The 18,129-nt window shown below is 41.9% G+C and overlaps 1 protein-coding gene across 2 annotated transcripts in view; it reads right to left on the bottom strand.

The window, feature by feature from the left end:
* Positions 1-339: 339 nt before the first annotated feature.
* The window catches only part of LOC137419213 (IQ domain-containing protein E-like), a 199,514-nt gene continuing 181,724 nt past the window's right edge, over positions 340-18,129 (bottom strand). For both annotated transcript variants that reach the window (XM_078775825.1, XM_068105362.2), the window contains one exon: positions 340-574. In XM_078775825.1, coding sequence (XP_078631951.1) covers positions 503-574 — 72 coding nt within the window. In that variant the 3' untranslated portion in view covers positions 340-502. The remainder of the gene's footprint in view (positions 575-18,129) is intronic.

Raw genomic sequence — 18,129 nt, 5'->3', positions numbered from 1 at the left:
GCAATTCCAATTGAAACATATCTACTGTTTCTGCTGCTTCTACCTTTCAAAGGAGACCATTCCTTGCATTAACTACTTTCTGGGTGAAATACTCCTGCTTTACTACCACCCTAAATCTCCTCTTCGTTACCCTCAGCCATTCTGCTGAAAATCTCTTCCGCATTCATTTTGTTTGATACTCTTCATTATCTTGAACATCTCCATTAGTTCCCCGTGTACACCGGCTTTCTAATATATAAGCTAAAATGGACACAATCTTATGTCACTCCTGTTTTACTCCTCATTTGCTTCATCTACTAAATTCACTGTAGCATTCATACTTCCACATACGATATTAATGCAAGAAACGAAAAACTTTATTTTTTTTCATTTCCCACATATAAATAACCATTTTTATTTTAAATAATTTGGGATGTTTATACCGAGGGAGACATTATCATTGCTAGCAGCACCATCACCTTGTACATCACTGCTGCTTTCCAGGTGGTTCGATCAGTAGTAGTCAATCGCTGATTGATGAACCAATGGAAGAGAGGTCTGATGCTTCCATCAAAGAACCGCTCACTGTTTCCACCTGCACACACAGTTCGATGACTCAGATGATGTAATAAGCAAAAAATACTACAAAATGTTTAATGTGATATATTGTGCCCTTCATCCTTTAAAACTCTACAAATGAGAATTTTATTTTTTACTCTGAAAGATGACTATTTGCAATTATTGAACGAGTTCGTTTTCAGCAACACGGGCAGTGTACAGAATACTATGTGGGAATATGAAATTTGGCAATTGTGCCAGCACACAATGGCCTGCTGCTTTAGAAAGGCAGCATCAGAAGGATCTTTGGTCATATTCTTCCCATAGATCTATAAGGCTCATTGTGGAGCATGTACATACATATATCACATTTAGGAGGGAGACTTGAGAAGACAACATTGTCCAATGACATGAATTACAAGGATATTAGTATATAATGGACAAATGCAAACGTATAGGGGTTTTGAAAGGTATATTTGATCCATTGCTACTGTAATGATAGCAGTAGTGACATTCACCATACCGTAAGATGCTGTGGGAAATACTGTGTGGGAAATACATCATGAAAATATGTAATAAAAATGTAGTGTCCGTAGATTTGAAAATCACGACTGTTTAGTAGAGTAACTGAACTTCCCGTATCAATTTCCATCGGAATCTCTGTTCCGTCAATGGAGATTTCGAGTTGGTAGTGAGGAGTAGTGTTTTTCGAAACAGATGTAGAGCAGGTGCATTAGGTGCAGGTGCATTAGATGTAGGTGCATTAAATGCACCGTATCCAGCTCGTCCTCTGACTCGTCGCTCAAAACTATAAACTACTCAAAACAAAATTCAAAACATGATGGGTTTGTTTCAAAAGACGTTTTGCATTTTGCTGTTTCTTCAAACACACCTTAACCAAATGGCCCTCACGTCGGCAGTATCCGCAGAGAGTACGAGAATGTTTGCATGTATCAGCCAGATGTTCTGTAGAGCCACATCTGCAGCAACGTTTTTCCTTTGGAAACAGTAGGGTCGTTTTTTCTGACTGATCCTTGAAACGAGAACCATGATGCGAATCATTTTGTTTTTTTATTCTCGTTGTAAAGTCCACAGAGCCCGACACTAGGGGTTGCCACCCGTCCCGTATAATACGGGATCGTCCTGTATTGGAGAATAAAATGCAGTGTCCCGTATCGAGTCAATACGGGACGCGATTTGTCCCGTATTTTCATGCACACCATCCTTTCATAATACACTAGGTCTTCACAATGGTTAGAATGACATGATAGTTAATAAAACCAAAACCGTTTCGCAAGACATAGCATAGATGTTCCCAATCAAAATTTGCAGAAGAGAATGGTCAGTCAATTAACTGATGTGGTGTTGAGTAAAAGGAAAACTTACACAAATCTGCTCTTTAGGAATGCACACATGTGAGATTTAACTGAGATATTGACTGAATCTCATTATCTATACTATACTGCTGCTCAGACGAGATGTATTTTCATTGATCTGCCAACAATGTGGGACAGCACAGACTACATAGCCAATGCCAATGGATGAGTCTTATACATCAGGAAAATGCAATCTTTCTGATCCGCAGCCTAAGCAGTGGATCTGAACCTGTAAAGTTTCTGGGGTGTCCCTTATTTTTCCACATTGAAGGTGGCAACCCTACCCGACACCCCTGGCTATCCATAGTTGAATTGTTTTACTTCCTTTTCAGCCTTTTCCTCAGCCACAGCCACAGCCAAAGCTTGTTGGAATGTTCTGTCCTCGGAAAGTAACTTTTTCCTTGTGGACTGGCTGTGTACACCTCCAACAAACTTGTCCCGTAAAGCACGTGGGAGGTGATTTCCGAAATTACAAGTGACGGCCAAACGTTTTAGCTTGTTTGCATAGTCCATGACATTCTGGTTTTTACTCTGGGTCATCCGGTGAAAACGATAAGTTTCCGCCACTTCTCATACTCGCAGCTTGAAATGATTTCGTAGCATTTCACACAACTGCTCGTACGTTTTAGCAGAAGGTATTTCCGGAAGACACAAGTCTTTCAAAGTAGTGTAAGTACTCTTACCGATCAATGAGATCATATTAGCTACCTTCTTCCTGTCGGCCGCTTGGACCACGGCAGCAATGGCGCCCACCTCGACTTGCCCGATGTCGTTCGCTATGAAATAGGCTTCCAAGCGTTCTTTGTATGCTCCAAAATCGTCGCCCTCGAAAGTCTCCAATGAGCCATCATTGTTCGCCAGAATCGTTTACCTCGTTGCCAGTTATAGTGTCCGTAGATTCAGTAAACAGCAACAGGAACGAGAATCAAGAGGTTTTCTTTATTCGGCCTTTTCTCCTCTCCTGCGCATGCGCACCCTTCCTCCATTAACCCCCAATCACGTGGTACCCCGAACCAACAGACAGCAGAAAATATATAATCATCATACTAAAATACGCAAATTAGTGTCTGTCTGTCTGACGATTTTGACCTCGATACATTCGGTCGTTACTTATCCAATTGCAACCAAATTTGACAGGCAGACTAAGGGTCACATGATTGAGGTTGTAGCGATTTAACTTCCACCCCACCCCAAGGGGGTTTTCCCGCCAAGGGGGTTGCCTGTTGAGGTGTATATCTGTGTTAAGATAGCTTTATCGTGGCGTTTTTCCAAGGCTGCTTCTCCTTATAAAATTAACAAGAAAGAGCAATCAGAGATTGCAGACCCTCGCCAGGAGGTGTTTGTGTGGTGTATTTTGTGTGGTGTTTATTAGCTGCTGTGTTTGTGTGGTTTATTGATGACAGATTTATGTTCAATCCAATATGGCTGCCGAACCACGCAACCGATGATGTCATAAATTTAGTTCTCCTATACAATTTGTGTAGATCAGGCTCAATAAATTTCAAACTTATTGGATCAAGCATTCTCCTTGTCGAATTATGATGTCATAATGAAGCCACCAATGACAACATCATGATAATATGTTGTTCCCCATGGGGAGTAGTTGACAATGAGCCATGTTTACATTTTTTCCATGAAGCGGTTTCGGAGATATAGAGGTGCAAAGTTTTTCGGTTTTTGCAAGATGCCGTCCATACCACGTGATCTATGATGTCAAAATTATCATTGAAAAACTCTACAGGAGGAGGCGCTCCTATGGTGAAACGTTTTTGTCAATCGGAGCAATGGTTGCAGAGAAAAGCATACTCACATTCTGTGCCGACAAACATACAGACAGACAAACAAACAAACGGACCCAAATGCATTACCCTCTCCGAAACATAATAGCCGGCAAAGCCGGTGTTGTGAATGAATGCGTACGTATTATGTTGAAAAGCCAGATTTTGCTGGATCCTTTGAGAATTTCGAAGCTTTGACGCACCAAATCGCTCCATGGAGGCCGCCATCTTGCGGATGCGGAAGTATGCATAAACAATTGCGAAAAAGTTCAATAGAGGATTTGGCTTTGCCGGCTCATTGCGGCTTTGCAGTAGGGTCATATTAGCATAATATTAATGTTATTACAAGCCAATATTATCTATATAATAATAACGTAAGGACTCGACTTTGTTATCCCTTTTACGCCGCACCCAGTGACCCGATGCCCACGGCACTAATGGATTTACGATCTACGAACCGCGCTCTTTGTTTATCACGTACAGCCATACTCGAAAAATCTGAATTAGCCGACGTTGGGGCCCAAAAGCATCCGATTAACTGCCGATACGACGCCATCTTACGACGCCATTGTATTGGCGTCTGCTGGGCGAAGGCGAAGCAAGCCGTCCGCTGATTGGACAGGCGAAGGCGAAAGCAAGCCGTCCACTGAGTGGACAATCCAGAGCATGCATTTGTGCCGGTGTCAGCGATGGTTGTTCATATACGCACTCTTCATTCTCATCTTTCTTCCTAACTCTTACTCGGACAAGCAAATCCCCTATGCCATCCATAATGGCACACTCTATCCATACACCACATCCTCCCTTCCGTGGATGTTCCACGGGTTTCGGCGAGTTACTAATAATATCCCACCTCCCCAAGGAGTTTTTCGTCCTTCAGCCAACGCTTGGTTATCGTGTATAAACAGCTTATCGTGCCGTTTTAGTGGGAGCACCGGCCGCTAACAGAAGTAAAAAATATTATTAACCACAAATATGTTTGATTATCTTTTTAAACAGTAGGTCATGCTGTTTAACATGAAATTGAAAGGGAGGAAACCCTGGGGTATGTTCAGTTACCAAGCAGATAGTTATGCGCTTACCAAGCCAGCCATTCCTTATCAACGGTTTTGAATGGAGTTCTTGCTTGAATGCTTAAGCCACTTGGCGAGCGCTCCACAGGAAACTAGGTAATTGAACGCACCGCCGATGTTCTTGAGGCCTGACCCTAGATCTACTGTAAGATGTATATATATACTGAAACGCAAAATAAACTTACCACCTTTGAAACCTTTAAATATCAACAATAACACTGCGTGTAGTAAATGTGTGAACTTATTTGTGGACAATAGTGTCCTCACTTTCAGACAAAACGGTCACAGATGGTCACTTGAACCTTCAATGGTCACTTCATAGCACAGCTGTTGAACAGCCGTTTTGACTGTCAGTGATTAGCCAAGGGGTACGGGATGATTTTAATGAGCTGCACGTGATGTCTTGATATTGGCTTTAAAAAGGCCAGTGCAAAATGGGCATTTCAATCAACATGCCACGATTGTCAAGGGATCAACGGCAGCGTGCCCCGGGCATGCTGCAAGGCGGACTGAGCTACCGTGAGGTGGCACGTCGCCTTGGCTGTTCACACCAGACGATATCGGCCTTGACTCATCGCTTGACTCATCGCTGAAACAGAACCTTGACTCATCGCTGAAAGCGACCTCGTTCCACTGCGCCAAGGTCCTCCGCTGATGCTGCTGGCACCATCTCTGTCGGTTGCGGCGATGGGCAGCCGTCATCACGGGGCCTCTGTATGGTCTTCTGGCAGTCAGACCATAGTCATGCAGTCGTCTTCGTGCAGTATCATTGGAGATCCGTGGGTTTGCACGCCCTGGAGTTTCTGCTGTAGTGCGGGATGCTGGACGGAATCGATCCCGCAGGTGACTTCGGACCATCTGCCTGTCCTGCCTTGCAGTGGTGACTCTTGGCCTCCCTGATCGAGGTCTGTCATCTGCAGAGTTGTGGAGGGTGTCTCTGTCCACCAGGGCCGATATCGTCTGGTGTGAACAGCCAAGGTGACGTGCCACCTCACGGTAGCTCAGTCCGCCTTGCAGCATGCCCAGGGCACGCTGCCGTTGATCCCTTGACAATCGTGGCATGTTGATTGAAATGCCCATTTTGCACTGGCCTTTTTAAAGCCAATATCAAGACATCACGTGCAGCTCATTAAAATCATCCCATACCCCTTGGCTAATCACTGACAGTCAAAACGGCTGTTCAACAGCTGTGCTATGAAGTGACCATTGAAGGTTCAAGTGACCATCCGTGACCGTTTTGTCTGACAGTGAGGACACTATTGTCCACAAATAAGTTCACACATTTACTACACGTAGTGTTATTGTTGATATTTAAAGGTTTCAAAGGTGGTAAGTTTCTTTTGCGTTTCAGTATATATATATATATATATATATATATATATATATATATATATATATATATATATATATATATATATATATATACAGTGCATTCAGGAAGTATTCAGATCCCTTCACTTTTTTCACATTTTGTTATGTTGCAGCCTTATGCTGAAACCGTTTAACTTCATTTTTCCCTCATCAAGCTACACTCAATACCCCATAATGACAAAGAGAAAACAGGATTTTAGAAAGTTTTGCAAATTTATTCAAAATAAAAAACTGGAATATCACATTGACATAAGTATTCAGACCCTTTGCTATGACACTTGAAATTTAGCTCAGGTGCCTCCCATTTCTCTTGATCATCTTTGAGATGTTTCTACACCTTAATTGGAGTCCACCTGTGGTAAATCTACCCCAGAGAGGAATGACCATTCCTGCTGCTCCGTAGGGAGCGGGTGCACTCGTAAAATACTCTTCTTTTTTTTAACATCAGAGAGGGAATATACTGTATAATGGGACCAATTGATAGCATGTTGAGGATCACATCCAGTCTAAACAACTGAAATGTGAGTATGCTGTGACTAATGTCAGATTATTAACTCAAGTATGAGGAACAATCCAGGTTTCTATTCATTTTACGAGGTTGTCACATTACGATATTTACTAAAATTGACTGAATGATACAACCTACAAAAATATATTGTAATGATAATGTCCTCAGGGGGAATGGCCTAATAATTAGGTTGTTGTTTCTTAACCTATATGTTTCGAGGAGTTGTGTTGTAATAACACCAATTTGCACAGCAAGGACCCCCTCTCTAGTAAGGGCATTTTATGAGATATTTCACAAATCTGTTAACTAAATTGTTACCAAAAAATTTCTTCACCAATATGTTTGTAAAGGTGTGTAATAACATGTGTTAAAATGTTGAAGTTCAACTCCCGTGGGAAACCCAGAAAAAAAGCTGTTGAATTCGGGTACCGAAAAATTATTTTCGAGAATTTTTATTTTTTTTAATCGGCCCTTAAGTAACTTATGAGGGGTCAAATAAGGGTTTTTCATGATTCTGAGTTGATTGTTAACATTTATATTTTCACTTTTACATTTACACACAAAGTAGCTTTTATTTCACATACATATATAATACTCAAGAGTTATTTCTCATTCACAATGTCAGAAGTTTCAACAGTCATTGTCTATGTCTTCTTCAGACTCAACAACATCATGACTGCAGTTTCTGCATGTAATGCCATTACAGACTCCACAGGCCGAGATGCACGTGACCCCATTCTTCTTGCAGCTGCATCGCCGGTTGCTGCAATCTCCATGACAATTACAGCTCGTGAACTGCAATAGCTCCTCAGGAGCCGTGGGGTCCAGTGTTGGAACTGGCTCATACCCATGCACACCTATTGTCCATCCATAGTCACTGGGGTTCAGAGACATGCTCTGTAGAAGGATCCAGTCCCGGGTCTGCAGGTAGGCACGGAGTGAATGTTGTGCAGCTGCACCCTCTGTTGGAGGTAGAGTCTCTGGTTTGATCACTCCTGCCGCTGCCTTCCTTGAGAACATGTTCGGAACATGGAGAGGTGACTTCGATCCAACCCATTGAGTGAAAGGGAGTGTTTCCGTGAATAGAGACAATGTTTAAATCAATATTGTCTCCAACAAACTGAGTGACTGCATTGTTTGTTTCCCCAACCTCCATAAAGACCACCTGATCATTACTTGACAATTCACTTTCACTGGCTGGCACTTTGGCTGTCATCACTGATTGATCCTCAAGCGCAGCATCAACCGCAACCTCATCATTGATCTGTTCATCGGTTTCCTCCACAATGGTGTCAAGAGTGCCAGAAGTATCTGGAACATCATCTCCACTCCTACTATTAAGGAAGCAGTATTTGTAGTTTTGTGTCTCCGTGTAAGACTCAGTGTATCCCAGCCGGTGGAACTTGTTGAGCATCCATTTTGACCCAAAGCTATGATCAAGTTGTATGGCAAGCCCCATTTGGTGTGGCAATACTCCATACCAAGGTCGACAGGCCTTAATAAAATTCTGCCCCCAAACGGCAACTCTTTCGTCTGTCTTGACAATCGGTCTCAAGAACATCTGAAGGCTTGCAGGAACAAGTGTCAGCTGACTATCGATGTCAGTCATACTGTGTGTGGTGGGGTATGACTTTGGACCTAAATCAATCAAGGCAATATCATTGGATATGAACTTGAGTGCCGTCTTTATGATCTGAGTCTTCTCATCTCCATGGTCAAGATTAGCATGATGCGCTCGCAGAATATTGTCGGTGCCATCTTTGAGACAGAGTACATCTGCCCTTCTTTCCTGTGTTGTGAAATACAAGGTGTCTTCGTATTTCTCTAGAAGTTTTATCTTTAGCCAATGCTTTGAATAAGAAAGGCTCTTCTCTGGTGACTGATCAAACTCCTGCAGCTTTTCATGGACTTGGTCCATGTTCATTACCCCATGCTCTAATTCTGAGTCTAACCATTTGCAGAATTCAATAAAAACTGCCTCTCGCTCCTCATCAATACTCCTCTGGACTCTCTTCCTTTTTCCTTCCTCATCAGTCTTGGACAAACGGTCACCTCTCGCAAACATAAGTTTGCATCGCAAATGGTACAGTGTTTCTTCTGCTACCAAGTCGTTGATCCCTTCCAGGCGTCCAGTGACTTCAGTGCCCCAGTCATCCCCGCGACTCCGTGCTGTCTTCAGCAAGCTTGCCTTCAGTGTATCTGCAGTCAAATTATCTGGCACTCTGTATTTCTTTCTAGCTTGTGTTGGATTATTTTTGTAGAGCTGGGCTGGTTGGTTGCAAAGAATGCATACATCCTTATACAGGAGGTCAACTGACTGTGATCTTCTAGAACTGCAGCCAGTTGATGAACTGAACTCACAAGTAGTGCATCTTCTCTTCAACTTTGATGACTCTTTCTCTGCCTTTGATGCTTGAGCTGACTTCTTGGTGGTTGCAACAAAGTTGTTGTACAGATCATTTTTACACTTCTGGTGGTACCTCAGTTTTCCTTCCTTTTGAGCCTCCTTCATACGTTCCACAACAGTAACATTTTCGACAGTTTCTGCTTGTTTCAATAAAGTTGAGTATCCCTTTGGAGTTGCCTGTATGAGCCTTTCAGCTGGTGTATCCGAGCGTGCACAGATGAAGCAATTGAGCACAGGTGGAGTAACGTCTTCATCCATATTGCTAGACTCCATGTCCTGCAAAGTAGAAAATGAGATATATTTAGAAATTATTTTTCCACAAAGGAGTGTCTGTGGTGAAATATAAATGATAACAATCAACTCAGAATCATGAAAAACCCTTATTTGACCCCTCATAAGTTACTTAAGGGCCGATTTAAAAAAATAAAAATTCTCGAAAATAATTTTTCGGTACCCGAATTCAACAGCTTTTTTTCTGGGTTTCCCACGGGAGTTGACCTTCAACATTTTAACACATGTTATTACACACCTTTACAAACATATTGGTGAAGAAATTTTTTGGTAACAATTTAGTTAACAGATTTTCATATGTTTCCCTTACTACTCCCACCTCCATCCGTTTGTATTTTCACGAATTAATGTTCTTTTTCACGAATCTGCAACACTTTTACCTGTCAATGGAATTCACACCATTATTTGTTATGGTCATGTATATCAGTCACCTGACCATGTGAATGTTGCTGCTATAAATAAAATTCTCGACATAATTCAAGACTTGGAAACTGTCTCTCTTGAGAGTGTGAAGTTAATCATTTGATATTCCATGCTCTGTTACAGAACAGCGTTGCTGCTAAAGCAGTTTCAGGCAAGGGTTATGCTGGGTAGTTTGCCATTGCCTTCCCAGCAGTATTCATGGCAGGAATTTAGAATTTGGCCAGGGTGCCGGTGATAGCTTGCCTACTCTTCGCGAAAGACACTGTGGAATCCACCAACGAATGTCGGCAGATGGGACAAGCCCAATTTAACGTTCACCAGATGGATGACACGACTGACATTGATGAATCGCTCTGCGTGTGAGACATCGAGACGACGGTTTATAGCGAGTCGGGATTCAAACCACCCAGGTTAGACAGCTTGAAGGCGAGTGTACCTACCTCAAGGCCATCTTGCCAGCCTGAAAGTATAACACTGGTAAACAGCTAAATTGGTTCTGACTTATTTTCAACTGTTTCTAACTAATTTGGTGCCCACGAATCCGAATCTGACCTTAAAATTTCGCTATCACGTAACCTTGACGTAGTACATCATAAGTGTGGAAAAAATCTTTACAGCATGCGAATTTCTTGATTAAGTCTCAATAAGTCTATTTATTATCACAAAAAATAATATGAACTTTAAGTTTTTATTTACATCACATAAAAAAATGTAAATCTCCAAAAATAATATGAACTTTATAAAATATCACAAAAAATAATATGAACTTAAAGTTTTTATTGACATCACATAAAAAAATGTAAATCTCCAAAAATAATATGAACTTTATAAAATATCACAAAAAATAATATGAACTTTAAGTTTTTATTTACATCACATATAAAAATGTAAATCTCCAAAAATAATATGAACTTTATAAAATATCACAAAAAATAATATGAACTTTGTTTTTATTTACATCACATAAAAAATGTAAATCTCCAAAAATAATATGAACTTTATAAAATATCACAAAAAATAATATGAACTTTAAGTTTTTATTGACATCACATAAAAAAATGTAAATCTCCAAAAATAATATGAACTTTATAAAATATCACAAAAAATAATATGAACTTTAAGTTTTTATTTACATCACATTAAAAAATGTAAATCTCCAAAAATAATATGAACTTTATAAAATATCACAAAAAATAATATGAACTTTAAGTTTTTATTTACATCACATAAAAAAAATGTAAATCTCCAAAAATAATATGAACTTTCTAAAATATCACAAAAAATAATATGAACTTTAAGTTGTTATTTACATCACATTAAAAAATGTAAATCTCCAAAAATAATATGAACTTTATAAAATATCACAAAAAATAATATGAACTTTAAGTTTTTATTTACATCACATAAAAAAATGTAAATCTCCAAAAATAATATGAACTTTATAAAATATCACAAAAAATAATATGAACTTTAAGTTTTTATTTACATCACATCACATTTTACATCACATAAAAAAAGTAAATCTCCAAAAATAATATGAACTTTAAGTTTTTATTTACATCACATTAAAAGTGCTACTGAACTTTACTTTTACATTTGTAGGAGCAATCACTTTCACGCTGTAAAGTCCAACAGTAGTCGCCCATCATGTTTGGATTGAATCGGCCTTGATATCGAGTCTCCATGATGGCAATTTCCTGGTTAAACCTTTCTCCATGTTCATCACTGACATCGCCAAGATTTTGTGGAAAGAAGTCCAGATGAGAATGGAAGAAATGTATCTTGAGTGACATTCGAGCACCGAGCGCCTGGTAACTCTTCAACATCTTGTCCACAAGCTCTTCATAATTTGGTGCTCGAAAATTTCCACGGTATTGTTAGCAAGAGCCACAAAGCTATCCCAAGCAACGCTTTCCAGCTCAGATAGTCTCGTCACAAAGTCCTGATTAGTGAGTACAAGACGAATTTGAGGACCATTGAAAACATCCGCCTTTACTTTGGCCTCGGATACGATGCCTTGGAACTTCATCAGCAAGTAGTGGAAGCCAGCACCATCTTGATCCATGGCCTTCACAAAGTTCTTCATCAAACCAAGTTTCAAATGAAGTGGTGGTAAGAATACTTTCTCAGGGTCAACAAGAGGTTTGTGAATTTCAAATGAAGTGGTATTCCGATGGTATACTGGTTCTCAAAAACTGGATGTGCTAGTGAAAATTGGATATCACAATCGTAATCTACAGGTTCATGTTGGTTAGAATCACCTCAAAATATAATAGAACCATAAAACTTTTAAAATTTTGTTGACCAGTGTAATCATAGAAGACTTAACAAATAATGTATATATATATACATATGTATATGCGGGGCTTGAGACCCCTGCCTCCCTTGTGTCCTTATATTGTTTGACCAATTACCAAATATAAACCAACCATGTTTGCTTTGCTTAAAAATATCATATCCTTTAGATCCTTTGAAACCCTGCTTTTCCCTTTAAAAGACTTACTTTGCCTGTCATGTATCTCAAGGATGATATACTTTGTGTGACTTTTTATAGCATGTCTCTTACTGTCGAAATATCCTTTTGGAACTTACTATATCCTTATAAAGAATTATATGTCTTGTAAAAGCCAGGCCCTGATGGTATTATCCTTCACTCTGTGAAGACCAAACCGTATCTTCCCAGTCCCCTTAACTGTGCTAGATCACTTTTCATGTTTGACATTTTAACGACTTGCTGAACTTTCCCTCAATTAACTGGTTTCTAGAGAATCGTCAACATGGTTGACCCATGAGTGACACCGAAGACCACTCCGTCCTTCTCTTTGTCTTGAGCTAAAAACCACACCCCAATATTCCCTTTATAAAGTGAAACTCGACCGAATTATTTTAGAGCATCATGTTGGAATCCTGGTCCTTGTGGGCCTCAGTTTTATGCATTTTGCTTTCCACAAGCTTGTGTGTTTGATGAATCAAATAAATATCTCAGTTGTTCCTTCTCTCAATCATGAGTCTTGAGTCCTAAGTCACGGATCCATCAAATGGCGAGCCAGGCAGGAGATCAGCTCCGGCAGACTCGGGACGCGGCTCCAGGCGCGAGTGAGTGGGAAAAAACACCAGCTGGTTTGATCGGTCTGGGTGAGGTGAGCCTTGGGTTTATTTTGTTATAGACTGGGATGTTAGGCTAAATTGGAACTCACTCTGTCGCTCGGTGTCGTTTGCCTGTTTCCTGCTTCGAGCCTGATCCTCGAACAAAATTTAAGAACGAGCCGTTTTTGGGCTCCAGAACAACTGAGCTGTTTATAGGATTCGTCAGGGTAACGTTACGGGACGGGAGAGTAAGGTGCCCCAAGAGGGCGCCGAGGATAAGGAATAGATTGGTTTCGAAAGTAAGGTTAGAAGCGTCATAAGGACGCCGGCAAAAGTAAGGTACAGTTAGCATATATGCGGGAGAGACCTCTGATTAGGCGGCTATATGTAGGAGAGATCTCTCGGGAATAAGGAGTAAGGTTGCCTGATTACCTGGCGGTTAGCTGGACAGGTAAGATACGGTTAGCACACAGAAAGTTGTGAGGCGGGCGAACCTCTAGGAGTTAGACTAGAAAGCTAGGAGTTAGGGTAGAAAGTTGTGGGGCGGGCGAGCCTCTAGGAGTTAGGGTACACAGCTGTGCAGGCGGATGAGCCTCTCGGAAAGTGCAGGCGGTCGAGCCTCTCGATGGCCTGAGGAAGCAGGCAAACTAATTGCAGGTGCAGGATAAAGCGGGAATAAGGAGTAAGGAATAAGATAGATAAGCGAGCCAGGGAGCGACCAATGTCGCTCGTTGAAAATCAAGACCTGGGGAAGGTTAGGTAGATACAGATCCCCTACCCTCCAAGCCCTAAAGCTCTGTCCCGGGGCTTCAGGCAACCCCCCTGCGCAGCGAGCCCCCTCCCTGACCCCCCTTCCCCTGCTTCACCCTTCTTACCCCTTTCCTCCCCTTGTCCCAAAAATCCCCTTTTCCTCTGAATGAAATGAGACATATACGAATGAATGGGAATTGCTGCACAAGATGTTGAACAGGATTGTACAAGGTACGCGTGTGCATGAATCCACGTGTGCTGTAATGTACGCGGTTAGTGTCAAGTTGGTCGGATATAAGGAAACGCATGAAATGCGAGCCGGTTTGACAGTCACGTGGTATGAGGACCATGAACGAATGTGGATTTTGATGACCACTTGATGTGCAACACCACTGTGTGGGCTTCGAATCATTGTGATTGGCCGCTTGCGGTGCGGGAATCCAGACCGGGATTGCCGATTCTGGCATCCATCCGAGGGTCCCGGTGATGTTCGGTAATTGTCGTGTGTATTGTGCATTCGTCATTGACGTGTGTGTGTCGATTTTAGCGTCTATCCGAGGATCCTGGCGACGTTCGTTTTATTAAAGTTCTGTTGGTGTGGAATGCTGTCAGAGGTGCGAAATACACACCTTTGATCTGGAGGGGAGGTATTTTGGTAACTTACTTCCGTGATTTCTGTTTCATTGGATGGGAATTGGGAAATGCGAGCCCTGCCGGGGTTTTGAGTTTGTTGAATTGGGTTCGGAGCATGGGATTTGCTCAGAGTGCCGGTGATAACTTGCCTACTCTCAGAGGGGATGTGTCCCGCACAGGGGGAGAATACTGCTATGAGGTTGCTCGGAGGATGTGTGCCCAGATGCATTGTGGGTCATTGCGACTTTGCTGAGTGTCGGTGAGCAAGGGAGACGTTCGTGTGTGTTTTATGCGGTGTGCTGGACGCCATGTCAGAATGGTGGGCGCCTGCGACATGCCATGCATTGTAAATTGTAATAAGGAATACATTGTTTAAGATGGAATAACAGGAAGTCTTGTTCATACAGTAAGTGAGGTACAGTGTGAATGATGAGATTCAGAGAGATCTCTGATTGAGGTAGATGAGGTTGTCTAGAGCAGATGAAATATAGAATAGCAGTTGCAAGATCGAGGTGCGGAGTGGCGGCTGGAAGATGCATCGATGCATTTGTGTTGATCGATGCGCCGGACATTGGCTTTGCATTCGAGCGATGGTGGTAAGATTAAGTTATGAAAATGCATGTGGTTCTAAGGGCAGATAATGTGGGACAAGCTGCCTCACGGGCGCTGCAGGGAGAGTATTGGAAATTCAACAAGATTCTGTGTTCAATAATTTGAGCAGAAATGTCGCGTTTTCAACCGAACGCTCATTCGAGGAAGGAGAAATGCGAGGTTTCAACTATCGGTTTGATGTGGTCAGAGTGAATCTGAAGGTCAGAGTGAAGTGACCTGAAGGTCAGGTCTGAGGTCAGAGTGAATTCGCTAGCCTTGAAAGGGCGACAGGCTGAGTCAATCTATTGGGTGTTAGTTCAACGAATTGATATAGAAGTTAAATCGGAAAAAGGAACAATATATTGTTGGTTAAAACTGAAATTGTGGACGTAATTTGTGGATAGAAGAATATCGGTTTCTGAAATTTGTAAGTTGTTGTGGTGGACGTCTTAATAGGTGATGTCCTTTGTTGGGGCTTGTGATACGCCTCTGTTATCTGTCTGACTGTCCGTGAGTTACAGTGTGTCTGGAGAGGAGGTCAGTCAGGTAGGATGGGGCCAAGTTATGGAGGGCTTTGTAGGCCAAGAGGAGGATTTTGTACTGGATGGTGTATTTGTCGAAGAAGAGGGTTTGGTCAAAGATGGTGCCAAGATTCCGGTTGTGAGTGGATGTGGATACTGGGAAACCGTCGATGTTGGGGGCAAAGTTATGGGTGGATTTGGTAAGCGGTTTTGGGTAAATGAAGATTAATTCAGATTTAGCATAGTTAAGTTTGAGGAAGTCGATTTGAAGCCAGGATTTTATTTCAGTAATGCAGTTTGTCAGGAGATGGCGGAGGAGCTCAATTTGGTGGAGATTAAAGCTGGATGTCATCGGTGAAGCAGTGGAATTGGAGACCATGGTGCATTGGCCATGGTGCACGACGGATTAAGTGACCGAGTATGTACTCCCCGGCAGAACGACGGCACATTAACGGCCTCATGAACATGAATATCGACTGAGCGCCAAGATCGACAAGGACTGCGCCTGCAGAAGCTTGGGCGAGCTCCAGCTAGGGAGAGGTCTCGGTTGCACCTTCGAGGCCAAAGGGTGAGCCAGGAGATCCTCTCGGGTGTGGACCCCTGTGGAAGCAGACGATTTCGTTGCGGATCCAACGAGCTATTGGATATTCATGTCTCTGTGGCCAGCACACTTAACACACGCACCCACACACACGCGAATCGTCCTGCTGGGTGTTATGCGAGGTGCTTTGGGTATGTGGCATGTCCACTGGGGCCGCATTCGCGTGGTATTTTCATTGACTGTCTCCCTACCTTGATTTAATAAAGGCCCTTTTTTTGGCTCGTAGATAGCGTTGTATCTTAGATCCAAGAGGATGGTATGCGGGGCTTGAGACCCCTGCCTCCCTTGTGTCCTTATATTGTTTGACCAATTACCAAATATAAACCAACCATGTTTGCTTTGCTTAAAAATATCATATCCTTTAGATCCTTTGAAACCCTGCTTTTCCCTTTAAAAGACTTACTTTGCCTGTCATGTATCTCAAGGATGATATACTTTGTGTGACTTTTTATAGCATGTCTCTTACTGTCGAAATATCCTTTTGGAACTTACTATATCCTTATAAAGAATTATATGTCTTGTAAAAGCCAGGCCCTGATGGTATTATCCTTCACTCTGTGAAGACCAAACCGTATCTTCCCAGTCCCCCTTAACTGTGCTAGATCACTTTTCATGTTTGACATTTTAACGACTTGCTGAACTTTCCCTCAATTAACTGGTTTCTAGAGAATCGTCAACATGGTTGACCCATGAGTGACACCGAAGACCACTCCGTCCTTCTCTTTGTCTTGAGCTAAAAACCACACCCCAATATTCCCTTTATAAAGTGAAACTCGACCGAATTATTTTAGAGCATCATGTTGGAATCCTGGTCCTTGTGGGCCTCAGTTTTATGCATTTTGCTTTCCACAAGCTTGTGTGTTGGATGAATCAAATAAATATCTCAGTTGTTCCTTCTCTCAATCATGAGTCTTGAGTCCTAAGTCATGGATCCATCATATATATATATTTATATATATATATATATTATATATATATATATATATATATATATATATATATATATATATACAGTGCATTCAGAAAGTATTCAGACCCCTTCACTTTTTTCACATTTTGTTATGTTGCAGCCTTATGCTGAAATCGTTTAAATTCATTTTTTCCCTCATCAATCTACACTAAATACCCCATAATGACAAAGAGAAAACAGGATTTTAGAAAGTTTTGCAATTTATTAAAAAGAAAAAACTGAAATATCACATTGACATAAGTATTCAGACCCTTTGCTATGACACTTGAAAGGTGGCTCAGGTGCCTCCCATTTCTCTTGATCATCTTTGCGATGTTTCTCCACCTTGATTGGAGTCCACCTGTGGTAAATTCAATTGATTGGACATGATTTGGAAAGGAACACACCTGTCTATACTATAAGGTCTCACAGCTGACAATGCATATCAGAGTAAAAACCAAGCCATGAGGTCGAAGGAACTGCCTTCAGAGCTCAGAGACAGGATTGTGTCGAGGCACAGATCTGGGGAAGCCTACAAAAAAATCTATGCTGTATTGAAGGTTCCCAAGAGCACAGTGGCCTCCATAATTCTTAAATGGAAGAAGTTTGTAACAACCAGGACTCTTCCTAGAGCTGGCCGCCCGGCCAAACTAAGCAATCGGGGGAGAAGGGCCTTGGAAAGAGAGGTGACAAAGAACCTGATAGTCACTCTGGCTGAGCTCCAGAGATCTTGTGTGGAGATGGAAGACACTTCCAGAAGGACAACCATAACTGCAACACTCCACCGATCTGGGCTTCATGGCAGAGTGGCCAGACGGAAGCCTCTCCTCAGTAAAAGACACATGAAAGCCCGCTTTGAGTTTGCAAAAAAGCACCTAAAGGACTCTCAGACTGCGATAAACAAGATTCTGTGGTCTGATGAAACCAAGATTGAACTGTTTGGCCTCAATTCTAAGCATCATGTCTGGAGGAAACAAGGCACCGCTCATCACCTGCCCAATACCATCCCAACGGTGAAGCATGGTGGTGGCAGAATCATGCTGTGGTGGTGTTTTTCAGCAGCAGGGACTGGGGGACTGGTCAGGATTGAGGGAACAATGAACAGAGCAAAGAACAGAGATATCCTTAATGAAAACCTGAAACAGAGCGCTCAGGACCTCAGACTGGGCCGAAGGTTCACCTTCCAACAGGCCAATGACCCTAAGCACACAGCCAAGACAACGCAGGAGTGGC

Source organism: Myxine glutinosa, chromosome 1, assembly GCF_964187855.1.
Source record: "Myxine glutinosa chromosome 1, kmMyxGlut1.1, whole genome shotgun sequence".
Lineage (NCBI taxonomy): Eukaryota > Metazoa > Chordata > Myxini > Myxiniformes > Myxinidae > Myxine > Myxine glutinosa.
Note: the sequence above shows the minus strand (reverse complement) of the source record. Positions and strands in the feature narration are given on the sequence as shown.